The 21,872-nt window shown below is 41.0% G+C and overlaps 1 protein-coding gene across 3 annotated transcripts in view; it reads left to right on the top strand.

Annotated features, from left to right (window-relative positions):
* Positions 1–294: 294 nt before the first annotated feature.
* Positions 295–21,872, top strand: part of col5a1 (procollagen, type V, alpha 1) — a 78,234-nt gene continuing 56,656 nt past the window's right edge. For all 3 annotated transcript variants that reach the window (XM_010793820.1, XM_010793819.1, XM_010793817.1), the window contains exons 1-2: positions 295–764; positions 16,290–16,457. In XM_010793820.1, the coding sequence (XP_010792122.1) occupies positions 665–764; positions 16,290–16,457 (268 nt within the window). In that variant the 5' untranslated portion in view covers positions 295–664. The remainder of the gene's footprint in view (positions 765–16,289; positions 16,458–21,872) is intronic.

Here is a 21,872-nt window from a genome sequence, read left to right as displayed (position 1 = left end):
GCTTTTAGTGGAGCCCACCTGTTGATGCAACACAACCCTACTCTTAAAACCAGTTTGAATAATCACTACTATATTGAATCGCCCTCCTTTCTCCATGACTTCTCCCAGTTGCAGTTTGCTTTTCCCGCCCTGCCTCTCTATGGAAGAAGTGGACTCCATGCAGAAGAGCTCAGAGCGCTAAGACTTGTAGGCGTGAAACTTTCCCCCAACTTCTCCTCCTCCCCCGGCCAGGAACAGGGCTGGCTCTAATGTATGGACCGCTCTGATTTGCCCGAGCCTGCTGTCCGCCGAGTGACTGACAGCCCGGGGGGAGAGCTTTTCTGTGCGCCGTAGCCCCGTTGGACTTGAAGGGGCTCTACGTGACGGCTGAGGAGTGGGCAACACTTCTGAACGGAGCGCAGCAGTGCAGCACATTTCAGACACGCAGAGAGGAGAGGAGCCGTGCGGAGAGACGGGTGCCCATCCGTTAACTAGCTGGAGGAACGCACACTAACAATCCCTTATGGCTGCTTGAGAAATAACCAAACACCCCCCCTCCCCCTTTTTTCTCTTTCTCTGGGACTTTTGGCTTTTTAGTATTGTCCTGACCAGAAGTTGTTGCAAGTCGAGTTAGTTTCTCCAAGTTGAAAAGTGAATCCACTTGCCGTGGACTTCTCTGGCGGTCATGGATACCCATATAAGATGGAAAGTTAAACGGACGATAAGGGACGCCCAAATCACTTTAGCGGTGATTCTGCTTTTTGTCACATCGCAAGCAAGTTCAGGTAAGATGCAGCTGTGAGATGTGTGGGTTCATTTTGAAGCTGCGCTGAAAAAAAGTTTTTCTTTCTGGGTAAAGTGGATCCACCCCTCCTCCTAAACTCATCTTTGTGCCTTATTGCTGCCTTTATGTATACAGCTTGGTTTTTTAAACTAAGGGACTTGTCAAAGTATCATAGGACTGTGTGTTTTTGAGAGAAGGGGTTTTCTTTTGAGAATAACTCAGGGAGGTTTGCCACTTATTGGGTCTGAGGAGCTGGTTTGCAAGGAAGTTGTACAATGCCACTGGAAAAACTTACAAACGTTTTTAAATATAGATATAACCCTGAATAATCTTGTTTTGAAAAGGTTTGCATGCATTTGATGGTGAAATAATAAACTGTACAGTATGTCCCGGGGTCACAAATAACATCTGTTTTTCAGATGTTACTTAAAGCATTTTTCTGTCTTGCATTTTCCAAACTTATTATGAACTTCTAATTATAACTTCTAACTTATTGTAAGTTGCTCTGGATAAAAGCATCAGCTAAATGCAATGTAATGTAATAACTTTTCTGTGTTGCAGTTAGAGAAAGTGTGAAGAGAGTTTTTCCAAAGCTTTTTTCCTTTTTCTTTTTTTTTACTGATGAGGGATGAGCATAATTTTAAAGGGAGGTGCTGCAGCTCATCTGAAGTGGTAGGGTGGAGCCGCCTTAAAGACTAACATCAAACACACATTCTATAGCTTGAGGCGCTGTGTTTAGGCTTAAACCCCAATATATTTATTAATTACATTCTACAAATACTCCACATAACTAGAGTGTCGAAAATAGGAGTGTTAACGTTTGGCAACTCAGTTAAATACCAGTTAAACCCAGCCTGTAGGCTCCAAAGGCTTGAAAGAAGAAGTTATTTTTTATCATTAGACCCTTCACTGTGGCAGTGTGTTGTCCCGTGGGGGTCCAGAGGTCAGGCAGTGCTGTGGTGGTGGGGCTGGGGTCCGGCCTACATGTATTATTAGCTGCTTAAGACTGCCTGGCATGGTTGGTGGTCTGCTGTCTGCCGTAAGGCTCTGACACTGCAGGACTTTAAGGTGAACAGGTGCTTTCTGCTGTCTGCTTCAGGGACAGTAAGAAAGTCTCCAAGATTGTGCCAAAGTTACCAATGGGATGTCACACCGAGTCAGCTGCTTGATTCAAAGCTATGTACAATTAGAAATGAGCTTAATGGAAAACAGATGAATTTGAAGTGGTTTTAAGTTCATATAGGGTATAGACATATAAAGACTTTACTGCAGCCTGTTGATTTTTTAAGTTGCCTATAAACACTGGTGGTTAAGTGAACACATCTTAGGTCACTCTATGGAGTTTTTGATGACAGAGGGGGAGTTTGACTTGAGTCTTTGGGACCAGAAACAGTGGGACTGAATCCATTTTGGTGCTGGAAACTGGATTTAATCAGCGCTTTAGCTCCAATAGAGAGGAACCAGAGTCTTGTAAGGGACCCTCAAGGGGTCTGGTACAATTCCTGAAACTTGACACATGCCGAATTATGACTAAAGCAACATGCCAAATACATGCACGTTTTGTGTCAACTAATCACGAATTCTAAAGTTGAAGATTTTCACTTTTCTTAAAGTTTTCAAACATTTCAAATGAGTTGAGCTTTCAGTATAGTATTGGATTAAACTCAGTCTTTGCTTTTATATTCACTTTATGTAGAAATATAGTAAAATATAACATCAATACACACCTTTCCCAACAACGTGTGGTGCAAACGGTAATCGTTGACGATTAGCCAGTTGTCAGCAGTAAAAGTTAATCTTGACCCTAACCACATGACCTCTTAGCCTCAGGGAGGACTCGGTATACATTCATCTGAAAGCTTGCAGAGGCCTGCCCACACACCAGCACGGCCCAACTCTACACAGTGTACTCCAATTAAAATGCAGGTTTAAAATAATTGATATGGGTTGAACTACTAAAAATAAATTAAATATTCATTGTTTGTTTTGTAATCATTACATATTCTTTAATCATCTACTTGATCAATACTAAATTGATACACTTTTTAAAAATAGTTGGCATATTTCCATATGGGACTTTGACATTCATCTGAGATTAAATCAAAAGTGAATTTTTTTTTTTCAGGTTTTTCAAACTCTTTCATTTCAACATTTGAGGATTGGTGAAATCCAATGACTCGTTCCACAAGGTATTAAGTTAATCTTGGACTGTTAAAACAAATCCCTTATTAAATCATTCATATAAAAAAGAAAGAAAGAAAAAAGAAAGAAAAATGTGGTTATATGGATTAGAAGTGTAAAACAAAACCCAATTTTAAAATGTAACATTTCGAGTTTTAGCTCACAAAACTGCATTCATTTTGGGGGTTCACCACCTGGAGGCAGCAGACCAAGCTGCAAACAATCATTGTACTTCCCTTTTTACACATCTATCACCCACATAGCTGTAATAAGAGTTGCCTTTATGTCTCCATGGCGAATGTAAGTGTAATATAGTGTATATATTTGTAAGGTTTCCAGTAACTCCTTAAAATACACTAGCCTTTATCTTGGGTTCCACAGTGCACATTAGCTTACTTTTTGCTATCTTCTTTGTTCTGATGTGTGTTGAGCACTGAAATCAGCTGCTTGCTGCTGCTGCTGCAAACACGGTTGATAGAATAGTGACAGTTAGTTTTCTGCAATAAAGGTGTAGTAGGCTGTTAGCAAAGAGATGCTAAATGCTCAGAAGAGCTTAGCCAATCTCCACAGTTGGTTGATACTTTTTCAGTTGGTCTGTCACACCCCTTTCACATTATTCATTGTCCTTTTTTAATATAATTTTATTGACTGGTTCAAAGTTGTACTGGTACCCTGAAAAAGAAAAAGTGTACTAAATGTAGTTTAGCATGTTAGCCTGTTAGCAATACAATCATGGACTAGCATTATGGTTACTGAAAAACCAAACCGTAAAGATAACATTTTAAAATATGCCTCTGCGGTTGCATTATATTCTCAAAGACTAAGAAATGAGTTTATTGCAAACTACAAACGTGTTCAAAGTGAACAGCAACCTGAGGTTAAAGGGGATTGGTGCACTGCATGTACAATCAAACATTAAGAGACTGAGCAAAGGCCTAATCCATGCATTAATAAGCAGACCTTACTTTAAAAGTGGTACTAACAGAAGGCTTACAGTATAAGACATGGAGGTTAAGAATGAGAAGAGGGGTCAGAGTTCAGAGGTCAGGACTTTAGGATTGCCACTGCTGTTAGGTTTACAGTTTCATTGCCTGAAGAAAGGAATTCTTGCTATTGAAGCTCCACTGCTGCTTGTTCAATAAATTGTCCTCTGACTTTTGGAGGTCAGAAAGGAAGATTAGAAGTGTGTGTGTAGTATTATATATTTTTGGCCAGTGGTTGATGCCCTTAAGAATAGAATATCTGCACAAGTTACACTGAGCCATTGGCCCCTTGGCTCCCTTTGTAATGGGACCACAGCCAACTCAGCCAACTCAACCTTTTACATTTTATCTAATTTAAACATCTGTAGATTTGTGTGACACTATTGCAGTGACGAAATCTGTCCACAGACAGACACAGAGACTTAAAAAGTGACTGGAAATAATCCAAAGTGTGCATCCCTAATTCAAATGTAATAGACAAGCTTGCCCCCTAGTGATTGAGCTCAGTTGCTTTGTAGTTTTATGATCAGCATATAAATGCTGTGGAACAAATCTTCCTTCTTCAAACGGTTTCCTTTGTTTCTGCAAAGTTTCTTTTTCAACTTAGTTTCCATAATCAATTAACTCTTTTCACAAGTCTTATACAATCAGTTTTGACTGTTTTTACCGTGGTTTGTTATAATTAATTAAGCAAAAGCTTTTTGTCTGTTGCAAACATTCACACCAGACCATAACTTACTTGAGCTGCCGAGTACTTTTAGTCATCAGAAATACTGAAATAACATTCTTTGCATACCTTGTGCAAGTGAAACCAAGGATGGATTTTGTCCAAAGCTTCTGATGCTAATAGACGACAGTATTGAAAGGAGCAGTGGAAATAAACAATCAGAGAATTGGCATGACTCAAGAATAATGTTATATATCAAGAGATGGTATTTGTTGTATACTTATGTAGACTATACTTTAAACTATTAAATAGAATAAGGCCTTTCTGTTTCACTAAACGCCTTCACATCTGGATTCGATAAGTTCCATTGTGCTGTCTGCTAAGCCCTCCAAAAACCCAGAAAAAATGTCTTCCAGATGTTTTCTTCCCATTCTTGGTGGAACAGGGGACCATGAAAAGATTATACTGTTTCATTTTTCAAAAGAAAATACACCATTCTGAGCTGGTTCTTACCGAAAATTCCTAATCAAATAACATCTGCAGCCTTACTGTATAGCTGAGTTTGTAAAAATAATAGCAGTGTGCCTTCCCTTTCAGCCAGGTTTGAACATACACATCCAGGGTCATTAAAAGGTTCACTTCTTTTTGTTTAAGGCAGCCAACTTTATGGCAGGGTTAAAGGTTGAATACAGCTGGTCCGCAGCTGTTTTTCATTACAGTCTCTTTATATGGACGGCTATTCTTAAAGGATTTATATGGATAAGTAAAAATGTCCATTTTGTCACTATTCAAAGTTCTTTCTGGGGCCAATTAGAGAGGCCCATAGAAGTGAGTGAATCCATGCAAAATTGAACAAATTGCTTAACTTCCGGTATTATTTGTTTGGACATTTTGAGAGGATGCTCAATTTTCGATTTTCCATTTGTATGACTGAATGGAAGGACATCAAAAAGTTGTGGTTTTATTCTACCACAATCCAGCTTAAAGGTGAGAGGCAGACATGGCACGAGGTTTAAAACACCGTCATCATCTCAGTAATCATCCCTCAGGCAGAATTGTAATTGTAATTTATCTGCACGGTTTCTCTCGGTTGTTTCTTACTCACCCTTAAGTGGCAATCCTGAGGTCATGTCCTACTCAATCAGATAGGTAGCGGTGAGAAAAAGTGGCTTCTTGTCTGTGCCTATTGCCATGGCGCTGAGGAAGGAATCAGAGTTAGCTGGCCTGTGGAGAAGAGTAGTGACCCTGCAACTGCATGTGCCACTTACCCTTGTAAATGCAGGCTTTGTGGAAAGGACTGTAAATCAGCTCTAATGCCTGATAACAACACGGGAGATAAAACAAAATATGCGGGGAAAGCTTTTGACCCTGTGTCTGAGTTAAGGAGATCCTTTGTGCAGGACAAATAGGGCATTATTTGCCATATCCTGGACAGTATAACGTCTATTCCTTTCCAGACTCATTAAGGGTCAAATCATTGTTTTGTACTGCTGAATAGACCTCTGTACTCATGACACAGCTTGCTTGATTTTAGGCCAGATACTTTTCTCTTTAGGTGTTGCCTGCCCAAAGCTATTATCTACTAAAACACAGCAAAGATGGGTCGTTTATTCTTTATTCACTGACAGGAAAAAGGAAACAAAATGAAGGCAGCGCTGTTTGATATGTCCCCACGATCACAGCAGTGATGTAAAAGTTGGATGTGCAACCTCATGATGCAACTCCCACCCCTGTATTTGATTTTCACAGTATGCTTTGTTGCAGCATGTAGTGCATGGCAGGGTACAAAAGTTAGTCTGGTCCCTGCTCACAAGCCCAGTATTCACTTCAGCTGGGAAACAGTACTTTTCTCTGTAATGGGGTATTATAATCATGGAGCATGGAAAGCAATGTATGACTCATCCTTTCCAACCTCATCCCCCCTTCCCCAGCCGAGCTTAGCCACAGCCCGTGCAGTAGGAATACTGAGGGTAAGCATTTCTTTCCTACTAGGGGAAATACAATCGTTTCTGGTCACTCCTGAAACTTCACCGTCTTTTGGCGGCTTCTATCCATACTTTATTAGGTGATGAAACGAGTAGGAGTTGGAAAGGCAACGTTAAATCAAGGCTTTTCAGCTTATTCAGCAGCATTCAGTAATTAAGCGTTGGGCTTCATTATTTTTGGTTTTGTTTTAACAAGGGACCAAGCTACAGTTTGACTGCATGCAGTAGTTTGTGCTGAAACAGGACACATGTTAGACTAATGAAGAGAGCAGAGATAAGTGTTTGAGCAACACTGTCGTCTATCGGAATTACATTCATGTGCAACCCAAAAGTGCATTTAAAGAAAACCTTTATCAAAATGATGAGGAAAAAACATTACTCAAAAGGACCAGTGAATAGTTATTAGCAGAACAAATGAAATATTATATTCCATTGATCAATCAATAACTTTTATTTTGTGTATAACCACAAAGAATGAATACGTTTTTTTGTACACTTAGAATGAACTTTTCACCTTATTCATACAGTGGTAGGTTCTTCGACACACATGAACAAAAACATTACTTTTACTGTTTGTAGTATTATTTAAAAGTGATTTTTTTATTGCTAATAACACGTTTAAATCCACCAGGGATACTGATTGACAGTAGATTCCTCATGTGATTCAGCCTACTGTCAGTCAGGCTGCTATTGGCTCAGTACCTTGTGTTCCCCTACAGCGTGAAAGCTGCACTGTGTTTAAAATGCCAGCAGGAGAGGAGCTGACAGTTGTTTTGGGCGTCATGGCAACGCTGGAAGATCATTTGGCACTACATGATATGGCAAGCCTTCCTTTCCCCAGGTTGCAATTACTGTGTGTGTTATCACTTTCACAAAAACAGTGATTGATAACCTAAATGCTCCCCTTTCATTTTCCATTTTCGTGTTGTGTCACTCTTTCCACACATAAGCGCTGAAATAAATGTAGCCCATCCTTTCTCTATAATAGTATTTCCCTTTAGTCATTGTTTGCATGATTACATCAGGACATGGCTGCTTTTGATATATTACCTACATTTACTTCCTTTGTTCTGTATTCAGTGATGCCATGTATGCAAATGGGGTTCGTTGATGCTTTTATTTCTTATAAATCATAATAATGTTGTATTTTGATCAACATGTTTCCTGTATAATGGCGTCCATAATATATCAATACTTTAGACTTGGTTAAAAACATTTCACTAATTATGATGAAACAGTTTCTTTGTGAGAAAACATTTCATATTTGGATTGACTCCCATCATTAGCTAAGATGCACAGCAACGCAGTGAAGTGTTGGAAAAAGTTCAACTTAATAGTCCTAACTTGCGTGTCACTGCTTGGTCGTCTGTGACAAAATAAAATCTTCATTACTGTGCAAAATGTAATATTTATTAGATTCAGTTTCATTGTTTTGTGTCAGTGTGTTTGGTGCAAGAATAATGGATCTGTGTGAGGAAATGGCTTTGTAATGTCAGTGCTGCAGGGCCCTCTTTTATCATACAGTTCTCAGCAGTCAGCCATCAAAAGCATATCAGCTGGGAGAGACAGAATGAGGGGAGAGATACAATAGGCAAAAGGAAATAAAGTTGCTAATGGAGGATATCAAATTAAACGGAATGTGCAAAACGAGATAAAAGAGTGGAATTAGATAAAAGGACAGAGATAAAGGCCATCACACATGGGCCGTTTCTTGCTGTAAAACGATCATTCGGAGGTGCACTGTGGAATCTTGACTCAGTTTTTCCATCTTAGTCTGCGGTGGACTGCAGACAGTGATTTATCCTTGCTGCTCTGAGCTGCAGCTTGGAGACAGTGAAGTAAACCATATGGTATTCCCCCTGTTAAAGCAATAAGAGTCTGGCTGGAGCTCTGAGCCTCAGAGTCCACAAGAGGAGCTCTGCTCAGAAAAACTCTGTTCTCTGGATCCTCTTCCAGGTGTGTGTGCTGCTTCTTTAGTGTGTGTCACTACGTCTATGGGTATAAGGCTGAAGAATACCCTGGACTATATCTGCAGACTCTGGGTGGATTTCTCTGTCTGTCTGTTTTTGTCAGACTTGTTTTTCTAAATTCATCTGCTCCGTCATTCCTGCTATTTAACAATTAGTGGCCAAGGGTTCAGCTCATCTCATTAAGTCGAAATGAGCTGATTTTTACTGGTGTTACACCCTCCCGAAATAAAGGCATTAGGTGTAAATAAAAATGGTATAACATTAAAAACGCTGTATGTGCCAGTTTACGAGTCACTTCTGACAATATATTAGTGGCTAAGAAACCATAATCCACTCTGTCTGTCTGTCTCAATTAAATAAACAGAAATATCTCACTCTTCTCACTTCCTTCCTTTGCCTCTTCCTCCCTGCTGCTGCTTCTGTCGCAGCTCTCGGCCCGGTCACTGGGTCAGTGTCCTGAGAAGTTCGGATTAAAGCTGTCCGATAACATGAAACGTAAATGAAACAGCTGGAATGTGAGGTCGTTTACAGACTAAATCTCGCTCGTGTCGCTGTTAACACTGTCCTCAGATGCCTTTTGAGAGGTGTCTCACACTTCCACATGGCTGGCTTTTGTTTTTCACCTTGATTTAATACAAAGCAGCTGAAAACAGGATGAATCATAATGCTGAAAATGTTGAATTAAAGTGAGCGGACATCGTTTTTGCTAAACAGCACCTACTGTGGCCACAAGTGGAAGGAAAGCAGATGTAGAAAGTAAAGTCAATGAACAGTTGGTTACTGTGAGTTACACTGCAGTATCTAAAATGTGCTTACATTAGACACCACAAACTACTGATCATACCAGAGCAAAACCCCTGTTAATTGAATTGAGTGTTTTGTTGGTCATAAATGACATTTTTCTAAGAGAAAGAAAGTGTCAAAGTTACATAATCTCACTTTACAGCCTATTGTCAAGGAGCCCGATTGCATATGAAAGGGATCATTTTTCATTAAAGACTTTTTTTTAAAATTATGGTACATTTTCTTTTCGCATAAATCTATATTTTTTTATTTATTACATTTTTTGTCAAACCACTGCCCTGTTTACTGAAATATATTGGAACGAGCCAGTTAAATTAGCATCTTTTCTCTGTTGGCTGTAGTGTGAGTACACTGTGTTTTACTCCTTGGTGCAGCTTGAACCTCACTTTGATCCCCCTGCAGAGTTTATGTGTCGAGCAGCAGTGGTTCATTAAGCTAAAGTGCGGAGGTGTGTGTGATTGCTCACCATCTCGCTCCCTGACACCCCATTCACTTTGTGCTGGCTTCAGTTTACTCATGTGTTGCGTGTGTGCGGCAGTCCGTGTGTGTGTTCTCTCACAGGAAGTCCATGCACTGCAGTGTATGTAATGCGTTCAATCGAGCAAGCATTAGCAGTATTCTTAAACCTGAAAAAAAAGTGTTTTTAAAGGTTTCACGCTGTTTTATTAGCAGAGGAGGATACTTCCGCTAACTTATTAAAAGTTAGTACACTTTTATGAGATAAAACATAAAAAAAAGGTTAGAGGAATTATTATTTCACACTGCAAATGCTATATATTTAATGAGTGTTCATATTATGAAGTCCTTGTGTTGATATCCAGGTGACTGTGTTAAAGTAAGCTGCTCTTTCTGCATTTTATTGCATAAGAATTCCACTTTTTAAAATTGTAAAACAATGACTTCCTTAGTAACGTAGTCTTGCTTCAAGTAATTAGAGTCAGGGTCTTAATTGTAACCTGCTGTAATCACAGTGAGACTCCAGCTTCAAAACAGTTGGCTTCAGTTAAAGTTTTATAAGAGAATCAGGTGAAATAAAAATAAAAAACACTCCTGTCTGTGATGCGCTCTAGGAGGGGGAAGTCTCTGATTGGGCATTCTTGTTTTCAGCTGTGCCGGTCTCCAACGAGAGGCAGGGTCCTCTTTACGGCTGCTAATTACTGCTTGTCCTCAGCACCAGGTCAAGCATGTGCCTGGAGAGTCAGGCCTCACTTCGGGAAGGGCTGCAGGAGGATAGGGGGCAGGGAGAGAGGGAAGAATGTTAATCCCCCCCCCATGAAAAAGTCCTAATTCACAGGTCCGGCACCCCTCCTCCTGTCAAATGAAATGGTGCCGTCTGCATGTGTTGTTGCCGAACTTGTTGCGCATTTTTGTAAAATCAGGGTTGATGTATGGGCTTGGGGAAGGGGATCCACCAGTCTTGGCTCTGAGCCGAGGGCTGGATTAAGAAGCTACTTTGTAGAGTAGAAAAGGTAGAAAGAAAGTGTAGTGAGGTAGTAGAAACGGCACCATGCCCTTTCTTTCTCTTAACGTCGCTTGTCATGTAGTAAGACTCACCACACAATTCACAATAATCCAAACTTAAGCGTTACATTTGAATGAATTCATTATCCTTCACTATGCTGCTATCACCCAGCCCATGTCTGACCAACAAACCCACAAAAAGCTGAAGACAAAGTTAACGGCTCCTTTAAGCACTTTGCATCAAAGTAATGGCGCCTTGCTTACTAATTTGTATGCTTACAAGTTGCCAGTGTGACCACGGCTTTTGAAAACCTCTCTTTGGGGTTAGAAGTGGGTATTTTACACTCATAAGTTTACCTTTCAGAAAAGTTTTGAAACATTGAAGATGAATGCGTCTTTATAGGAAACAAGTTTGAGTGTTTGTGGAGCTTCAGGAAGAACATTTTGAAAGTGTAGATGCTTGAAACACATGTGATTCCTTTGAGTTATTAGCCACAGTTACATTTAAGGAATAGATAAGCTCTCCTTTTTTGAAATACTCCTTTATGATGTGTGATATATTTTGTATACGCAGCAGAGGCCCTGTGGCTTAGTCAGACAAGTAACCCTAACCCTAACCCTAACCCTAACCCACAGACATGCATTATTTACACATGCAACACTTTTTATCACCACTAAGGCCTAAAGGATGCATTGTATTTTGCAGTATTGCTTTTTTCCTCATTGCATGAAAGTGTTTAAAGCATCAGAAGAGGGACCGCCAAGAGCGAATGTACACAAGACCGTGTCATATAAACACTTTCTGTGTACCTGAGGGGCTGTGGTCACAGGGAAAAGTATTTTTAGCATCTAGCGGCAGAGGTGCTGGTCTCTTGAGGGACCTTTCGCTAAGTGGGTAAACATCTCAGCTTAACAAGGTGGGACTGAGAGCCATACCTGCGGCTTAGGATGTGGTCGGGAAAACTTCCTCTGGCAGGTCGACTACCGGTGATAGAAGTCCATGAATGAAGGTGTGTAAGGATACGGGAAATAGAGCTCATGATGTTTTAGTTTAATCTTACCTTCATTTCTCACTGAGAAAATGTCCCTTTGCATCAGGTGAGGCATCGTTTTATTGGATAGGACATTTGCTGTTCTCAGATGGGTTTTCTATTGGTCTATTATGGTCCAGTTGGCTTCTGGACCGAGCTATATTATGCTATCCTTTCACCTTCCTCCTCTCTTCCTGTAAGCTGCTAATAGGCCCTCTCCACCTGGCTCACCTCCAGGTGACCCAGAAGAGGCCCTGTGGTCGCTTTTAGATCCATCAGGGACGTGGAAACTCGAATAAACAGATGAATTGAACAGATCCCACATAAGGGAAAAGGAAATTGGAAAATGGAAATGAGAAAGTGGAAATGTTAACGATAAAACAGGCTGATTGATGGAGGTAAAGGGGTGGAACGAGGGGCATCCCGATGACAATTGTTTCCTTCCCAGAAGCTGCTGATCCTCATGGGATTAGTTTGTGTCAGTGTGGATTAGCAAAAGCAACACTCCTCAGCAGGGGTCGTGACACGGTTAGCATCGACTGGATGCTCCTTAGACTCCCCCTGTTTCCACCTCTCCCCGTGGTGCTGAGCTGGCTCTTATTATGAAGCCGGTATTGTTAATATGACATGAGCGTTTGATGCTGTTGCCCAAAGGAACTTATTTGAATCCATTATCATTGATTGTGTGTTTGATCTGTAAAGTATACTCACATGTTTGTTGCTTGTTGGAAACATCTAACCGGTGTTTGCCTTCAGCTACTTCTGGTGTTCATTTGTGTGTGGACTGGGTTTGTTCAGAGTGGTTTTATTTCATGTAGTTTCATTCTGTGTAAACTTGCTATTCCTGCAAATTTGCAGATAAAAGTGATGCTTCCCTAATATTATTATGAGTATTATACTATTTGTCATTACGTGATGGCTGGATGGATTGAACCAAATTTTTCCAGCAACTCCAAAATATCTAAATGTACATGGTTTAAGAGAATAACATATTTTACTTTAATTCATTTTGGTTGGGGTTCAGCCATTTAAATTCAAAGCATGACACGCACTGACAAGTTCAAATAATTAAAGTTGATATAATACAAAAGACTCGTTTAATGCGATAAATCTCTTTTTTCAAATTGAAGATTTTTAAGCGATTCTTTATGGGGTATTAATGTCCAAATGTGTTAATAGACTTTCAAAACATAATGAAGTTTCTAATTTAAAGTAAATTGCTTTAATTTCAGACTTTTTTAAACTCACTTAACTTAAGCGTTAATACAGATTTTTTACAGAAAAAGCTTAAAAGTAAGAAGATAATTATAATCACCCATGATAACTATTGTGTTGTCATGTGGGCAGGATGATATAGTAGTACTCTCACTAACCACATGAGAAATATAAGTATATGAGTAAAGTGTTTGTAGCTGTCACCAGCAGAGTCTCCAGCAGCAGGACTGTGTGGTGTCCATTTAAGGAGATGGGAGAGTGTGTTGGTAGGAAGAGACTTCATGAGTTAAGAGGAGACTGAGACGGGAGGCTCTAACAGTCTGAGAATCAAAGACTGATCTTATGTTTCAGTCTTCACCGCTGCAGACTTTTAAACTGTGGCTCGGGTTTAATGTGACATGTAGGCTCCATCTTCTACACGATGGTCGCTGTGCTGATTCGTTGGACAATTACGTTTTTTCCATGCCTTATATGGACTGCGTCCGTGCACCCGTCAATGAACAATTAATGAATTTCCCATGGGAATAATGCGCTGTAGGATGTTGGCAGGTCAGAGGGAACTTCTGATGTGTTGAAGCAGACTGTTGTAGCTTTTATAGGGACCATTTGTGGCTGTCTGAGAAAAGGGCAAACAAGGTTCTTGTTAAAATGGTATAACATTAAAACGCTGTATGTGCCAGTTTACGAGGCACTTCTCTGACAATATATTAGTGGCTAAGAAACCATAATCCACTCTGTCTGTCTCAATTAAAATTGGTTCTAAATGTATGGAAGCTTTAGCTAGATATGTTATTGTTAAAATCTCTTCATGACATGTGTCTGATACATGCTAAATGTTATTTCTGGACTGTGGTCAAGAGAGGAGATTTTGCAGTTTTTTATTTGAAAAGAAAACCCTAAATTCATGAAAAATACAAGACTATACTTTTCTAAGACATGTAGTTGTCTCAACTTTTTACTCAACCTTACAAAGGATTCTTTTTTCCAAAGCTTAAAGGGCATTCAGCCCCTTGAACGGCGACCAATATGGCATACTCTACAGAGATTTGCATCATGTGCATCAGATTTTTTCATGTAGACGACATTTCTGATTGACATGTCAAGCATTAGTAACAGGACTACATTTCCCATCCCTTGGACAGTCCTCCATATTATTACACTGTTGCTGAGCTCAGAGACGAGCTCATTAAATGAACGTCCTTCATCACCCTGTTGGTGAATGATAGACATTTTCTGGCTGGGGGGGGGTTTCTGTCTGTCTCTTCATTAGGACTCGATGACAGGCAAAGCTGTCTTTTTGTTTGGACCCTCACCTTTCAGTCATCCTGTGGTATGCACTCCCAGAAACATAAATATAGGGTTTTGCTTTAATGCTGGATTAGTTGGATTTAGAAGCCGATGGGCGTGATGCTTGATTTCATATTATTTTACCCAGAGGAGTGAGCCTCTGCCTGATTTGTCCCCAGAAATATTTCCCACGTGCAGAAAGAGAATTACAGAGCTCTGATTTGATAATAGACTCCCTCCAAGACAGGAAGTGTGGGCTGGGTAAGCAGAGAGATAGAAAGAGTGAGAAGAGATGAGAACATCCTGATTGGGAAATCACCCAACACATCATTTATCTGACCAAAATCAAACACTTTCTCCTCAAAACGCCTTACACACACTGTGTATAGTGTGTGTATAAACTGATATAAACTGTTGTTAAGTGTGTTTGTATTAGAACTGAGTGGTTTAGATTTTTTTTATGTGACGATATCTAGCAAACAAAGCTTTTTTATTTGGTCCCAAAATACGATTTGGAGGCTCGGACATCTCTGCAGAAATACCATAAATTATGAAAAATGATATTTTGACACCTATTAAGCTTTTAGCAAATTGCGATAGACTACACCATATTGCCATTTGTTGAGTAATGTTGAAACAATTTACTCCATGACTAATGTCAATGCAAACTAAAGAGATTTGTGTTTTGTATATGAAAGAATTTGGATCATTTTTGACTAACTCTTGGTCCTGGTCTGGACTCAGTGGACTTCTTTTACTTGGGTATTTGTCTTGTTGATGATTAAATAATCCAAGCAACATGCAATCAGACTCCAACTGTCGAGGAAGTCTTTTCTCCAGCATCGCTGTACAGCTGTGGGGGAACACGTGCAGCCTGAGAGCTCTTAAATGGAGACTCTGTTAAAGAATGTCCACTTTTTTTTTTAATTGATCTGCGCTGCACGTGATGTGTAATGACATCCAGCTGGAGGTTGTTGCAGGGTAAGACAGAATGTACAAACACTCTGCCTATTCGCCTTTGCACTTTTTCCCAGCATCCCTTTCACTCTCAGATGGATGGGGCTATTGAACGTTTTTCTCTCTCTTCTGAACGGTGTGTGTGGTCTTTGTAGCCTGACACTGGTACTTCTGTACCTGTCCCTTTTGACTTGCTACGGGGTTGTCTTTGACCATCCAGCAGAATTCCACAGCCTACTTACCTTTGTTTTTTACTCTAAACTTACGTGCCATAAAATCCTGCTGTTGTGTCTGCTTCCTCACTTTAGTGTTTGCCCTCCTTTAAAAGACCCCTGACAGTCCCCTATGTCAACGTCCCTATAGAACTGACCCAGGGTCCTTTTCTGCGCAGCTCTCTGGGACAAGGCTCGATGCTACAGTGTGTTACGTGAAGCTTGTTGTGTGCGCGTCTGGCTGCAGAAACAGCTGTTTGTCCTGGGTGGTTTTGGCATGCGCGGGTGCGGTCCTAGGGTCGAATCCCATTTCACATTGTTCTGACCCAGTGTAGTCCTGCGGTGGCCCGGTCTCAGTCGGGACGCCCGGCCTGAAAGTGTGCTAATTGCACGCTTGTGGCCAAAGGGAGGCAGCGGTGGATTTAGCCATGGATGAAAGATGGGTTTTGCTGCCGCTGCAACCCGTGATCATGGTGACCTAGAAATGGGCACATCTCTGTTTAGTGTCAAAATGGATAACTCAAATCTTTCTGGACCACAACAGTGAGCTCTCCTGCTGAGTGAGCATTCTTATGAGTCAGCAAAAGACCGATAATAGAGGAAATTATCATTATCAAGGCTTGTTTGATAAACAAAGCTGTCTAATTATATTTTTGTACAACATTATTTTCTACGTATATGGACCGAACATCTAGAAATGTGTGCTATGGAATGTGTTATGATAACCCAATGGCAAATCTAAGAACCTTTTTGTCTCTTTCTCCTCTTTGCAGTGGAACCAGCAGACCTCTTGAAGATTTTAGATTTTCACAGTTTACCCGAGGGTGTTCTAAAAACAACGGGTCTCTGCTCACATCGGAGGTCAACACAAGGACCCGATGTCGCCTACAGAGTCTCCAAAGACGCCCAGCTGAGCGCCCCCACCCAACAGCTGTATCCAGGTAAGTGTCCGACACAAATCGAAGAATGAATACTAATATATTGTTATGTTTCTAAAAGCATTTCTTTTTCAATCCAACCATCTCAAATCATTGTTGTGCTACTTCTCCAATCATCACTGGTGAACCTAGCCTTCCTTTATGGGAAGGCTAGGTTTGCTTTTAAATGTTGTAGTCCGCTGTCAACGTGCTTTTTTAAAAACTGTATCTTTTACTGGAAACCATCTGCACAATTCTGGTAAATAACGTAATCCAGTTCCACACATTCAAATTTGAACATAATTTAGGGATGGATAAAGATAATGCGCTATAATTCCCCCCTTGAAAATGTGCACCAGATGCAGGAGAAATCCAGCCCTGTAATATTTGGTGCTGAAGGAGGAGCTGATGGAAAAGCAGTGAAAAGAGGGGTGGTAGAGGGGAGGGAAGTCTAGGGTTCCACTTTTGCCTCGTTCTATTGTGCTGACGTGGCTCTGGGTTTCTGCTTTATGGAGCAGCAGAAGAACGTTCCTCTCTCTCCTCCCTCTTCTGCTCCTCTCTTTATTTTCTCTCAGCGCCTTCATTTTTCACTCTATCATTTCTCCTCGAACTGTTTTTCTCCCTTTTGTCTGACGAGGCTCCATTTTATGTTTGCTTTTCTTTCAATTCAAAACCATAATTCCCCAACCCCAGACAACCAACTTCTGAAATGATTGGTTTTCCTGCAGCATAAAGAAATCAAATAAAGGAGCAGTGATGTGGTTTTGGTGCAGAAAAGAAGAGGACATAATAACCTTCCTGTGAGCTAATCTCCCACAAAGTCTTTGGGGATGCTGCGTTGGCCTCAGAGGAACTTTGATCCGTGCCATGGCTCTTCTTTATGGCTTAAAATAGAGCCACGGAGCTCATGTGGCCTGCGTGTCCTATCATGCTCTCCAATCAAACAAATGCTGCTCACTTTGAAGCGTGGAACAGCAGAGCCCATATTGAGCCTCTGTTTAGATACACACGCTGTAATTACACTCATGCTACTCTGGATCATCTGAAATAACAGTCTGCAGAAAACAAAGCTAAGATGAGGAGTTCAGCAGGCACCACAAAGTCTTCAGTGCAAACAGAATAACAGCGAAAAAAATCTACTTGTAATATCCCTCCATCGCCTCAACATTAAGAAAATGTTGGCTAATATGTTCCAGAGGGCAGCAAAACTTGTGAGCTCATTTTATCCATCTGTTTTTCCCCTCTTAACTTTGCACTGAGTTATGACTTTGGCCCGGAGCCTGGAGGTATAATTCGCCTAAATGATCATCCCAGCATCCTGCCTCCTAAAGGTTAGACACATGCCACATATAGAAAACAAAAGAATGCAAACGTGCTTTTTTTGTTATGGCTATAATGTCGGTAATAAAAGCCACAGTAGCTCTGATTTGAGAACACACAGGCCCGTGACCCCCGTAACCACAGACGGTCTGTGATGATGTGTTGGAAAAGAGCAAGTGCAGACATGCAATCATTAGGCAAGCATGTGGAAGGGATGATTCATTTCAAACCACTGAGGCACTGAACACAGAGGAGTCCTTTCTTACCTTTACGATGTGAAGGAGAAGTGAGGAAATGAAGCCGTCGGCCCTCACCAGAGTTGGGTGTAACGCGTTACTGTAATAATATTACTTTTGTCGGTAACGGAGTACTGTAACGCGTTACTTTTATAATTCAGTAATCACACTACAGTTACTAACATTGCCCCGACTCGCGTTACTTCGTTACTTTTATAAAATAATCACACTCACTGACAGACAAGAGGGGTTTCCGCCGCCGCAGGTTTGGATACATGCAGGCCTACGTAATCTGCGCGATTTGCCCGTCCACATCTCCACGTGCAGTGCTGCATAAACGTCTTTTCATCTGTAAACTTCCTCAACGGGGCCGCTCGCTCTCTTTTCTTGATTGCCCTCTCACGGGTGAACAGTTCAATGTCCCGCTTCATTGTAGGAATTCTGCCATGTCTCTACCACTTTAGTTTGACCATCTCTGTTACTAAGTTATGGGAAACTAAATAAATAAGTAATTAGATACCTTACCGTTACTGCGCTCATAAAGAATGATAAGATTAAGAATAATGCGTCTTGAACTGGTTTCATTAATTAGTGTCTTTACGTTTCACAGACTGTTAGCTTGTTGTGGTAGGCTGGTAGCCTATTTTATTAAAGAGCAAAAGAAAGACTTGTGTTATGTCTTCCTTAATGCAATAGTAATTGGGGGTGCAAGTGGAGTCTCGCAGAGGCAAAACTGTGGCGCGCTTAAACTGTAGGTGCGCCGCAGTCTGCCTGATCTGCCTGTAGGGAGGGGCGGGCCGGCCCTGCGAGTAAAGTAACGAGTAAAGTAACGAGTTACTTTATGTAGACAGTAACGAAGTAGTGTAATATATTACTTTTTTTTTAAAGTAATATGTAATATGCAATATATTACTTTTTTTTAGTAACGACCCCATCTCTGGCCCTCACTAACTTCATAACACTCACTTCCCACGTCTCAATAGACGGTTCTCTTCTAGAAAAGCCCACTGTATATATATCTATGATAAATCACAAGTACTTTACCATAAACAAAATCTATTCTAGCTTTGAAAATTCAAACAGGAACGTTTTTATTCATGTCATAATTAGTACACACAGATAAGTGGTTGTATGCAGTGGTTTTTATATTTTCCCTGAATGGGGTTTGCTGTCACTTGGCATTCAGACTTGTGGTTTGGACCGCTATGGTTGGATGGCAGCGGACCCTCAGTGAGGGCACTCTGCTGCCGCCTACAGTGAGGTTCAAATGGCCTGGCACACGCTGTAAAAGCAATATTGGTGCCTGTCTTTGATTTCGTAGAAACTCATTGAAAACCTGGCCTAAATTTGGCTTTCTATTTAAGAGATGTTCCACAAAACCCAGAAAAATGACATGCATATAATTAGAAATTCAGTTTTTAATTACAGAAGACACAATTATAAGAATATGTTTACAATGATGGGATTCTGAATGACATTTAGATGGGGAAGATGCATGATAAAGAAAATGTTGCCTAAGCCAGATAACCAATCAATGTTTTAGTTATTGTAGCCAATGCATATCCCAGTAGTTTGCTTTGGATAATACTGTAGTGTTATGCACTCGTAAAAAAAGAGGTAATGACGTCATCAAACATGTTGAGCTTCATTCGATAACCTCAATAGAACGAAGATGTTGAGTTTACCTTTAGGTATTTTGGCCTTAAACTTGAGATCTACCTTTCAACCACGCACGTTCATGCAGGTCCCAAACATCCATCTTCCTCTCTCTTTGTCCACGTTTCTCCCTTTTTTCGCACGCAAACAGGTCCACTTGTCGTCTCTGCAGCAATGTGCAATCCCACTGGAATGCTGCGTCTCCATACAGAAGGAGAGATTTGGACACAGCGATGACTGAATGACCAATTACAGGACACACAACTTTCTACCCCATTTACCTGCCTGTATGCACACTGACAGATGGGGGAGAGGATCAGCTGTAGTGCTGCCCCTCCCTGACGTTTCAGGCGTTTTTAGAGATGATGTCAAGTTTGATAAATTAAGAAGAATCATTTAGATGTCAGAGGCCTCCAGTGTGAAATCAGGAAAACCACTCCCTTTGTCTCATTTAACCTGTACAAATCTAACTCTCCATCAATGCTTCAGCTTGAGTTCTTCCTCCAAAAAAAGTCCAACGGAAATAGAAGCTAGCCGTATCAGAATTTAGCCACTTTATCAAAATAAAACACAACTTTAATTGGTTACTTAATCTGGAGGAAATTGCGGGGTCATGCCTGATCGGGTCGAGATGTCTGGGCTTGTGTTCTTTCCCAGGCCTTTTAAGTCCGACACTGATGATGATGATGATGATGATGGTGCTGCCAGGGTAAACTCTCAGGACTTCTGGCACCACAGCCTCTCCATTCCCACTAACACATACACACACTCAATGAGGAATGAAGTATCTCTCATCTGGCCTGGTTGAGAGACACATTCCAGAGAAACCCGAGCTTTTTCCAACTCCCCCCCCCCCCAGCCCACTTTTCCATGAGGTCCTGAGGAGAGAGTAAAGAGGAAGGGTCACAGACACTAGACAGGATTATCTCTCTCTTCTCATCCTCTTTTTTTTTTTTAAACCCCCTTCTTTAAGCCTCCTCTTCTCAGGTGGAGGTTATGTTTGGGAATCTCAGTCTTCCTGGTGAAGGCAGGGATGCCAGGACATCATGAATCCACAAATGAGAAACCCTGCTGTGTAAATACAACTTTAATTCAATTCACAGACAATGATGTTTACCAAAACAAATCAAAAAAGCCGAAACATCATTCCTTGTATCCGCCTGGTTAATTGGATACAGCATTTGATGTTTTCTTCCTTGGCCCAGACGGGCAAACAAACCAGAAAAAAACAAGAGATAAACAAACTGAGCGGAAAACATGTCATCTTTGGCAGATACAATAAAGTTGTGTCCCCCAATTAGTCGCTCTTCTCTCATTCCTCCCCCGACTCCCTCTGTCCAATGGTGTCCCTTTCGCCCCCAGCTGACCCTTGACCTCCACAAACAGCCTGTCCTGAGCCAGCGCTGAGTCATTGGCTCCGACAGACATTTGCTAATGCAACAGGAAATAGGCGACAAACTAGTTTCTTTATTCCCACTGTCCTTTTTCTGCATTTCAAATTAAGAATATTCTGCTTTTTTATGACTTCGGGCATCCGTCTTCAAACTCCTCCATCACCGCTTTTGAAGGGTTGTCCGTCTCTGATCTTCTTTTTATTGTGGTCTCCCTCCCTTGATGTCTGCCTTACTCCATCCTGTCGAAGCATCTGTCAATTAAAGTAATCTTTCTCATATGATGCCAAGCTGAATTCCTGAGGGAGCACACTGCCAAGGCATGTGCTCTCCGCATGATGTGATTTGATGCCCGACATTAAAGAAGGAATCCTAACAAAAAAGTCAGGAAGAGAAGGCAGTGTAATGGAAATGGTGGTATTAGAGACAGGAAGGCAAGCAGACAGATGCTGACTGAGTCAAAGACAATGAGAACGAATGAGCAGATGATGGAGCCAAAATGAATTTCCTTTTTCCTCACTTCACGTTTCCACCATGTATTTTTCTCCTCATCCTCTGACTGGCTAGTTATTCCAATTTAACATTTTCCAGTCTGTCTCCTATTATTCTGTAAACGGCGACAGGGTAATGGGGTTTGATGGCTGCATGAGGTGCTACAAAACCACCAACGCCACAAAACCCTGCCTCTCTTTTCCGGCCGTCTAGAAATCTCTGCTCTGCACGGCTAAGATCTGCTTCTGTGAATCACAGTGGTTCCTTTGGATTTGTTCAATATAATCCAGATAGTTGGTTTCTCTTAACTAAAGTGGAGTTAATAGCCAGATTGCCTCCGTTTT

The sequence above is a fragment of the Notothenia coriiceps genome, unplaced genomic scaffold, assembly GCF_000735185.1.
Source record: "Notothenia coriiceps isolate Sejong01 unplaced genomic scaffold, NC01 NC01_scaffold00037244, whole genome shotgun sequence".
NCBI lineage: Eukaryota > Metazoa > Chordata > Actinopteri > Perciformes > Nototheniidae > Notothenia > Notothenia coriiceps.
Note: the sequence above shows the minus strand (reverse complement) of the source record. Positions and strands in the feature narration are given on the sequence as shown.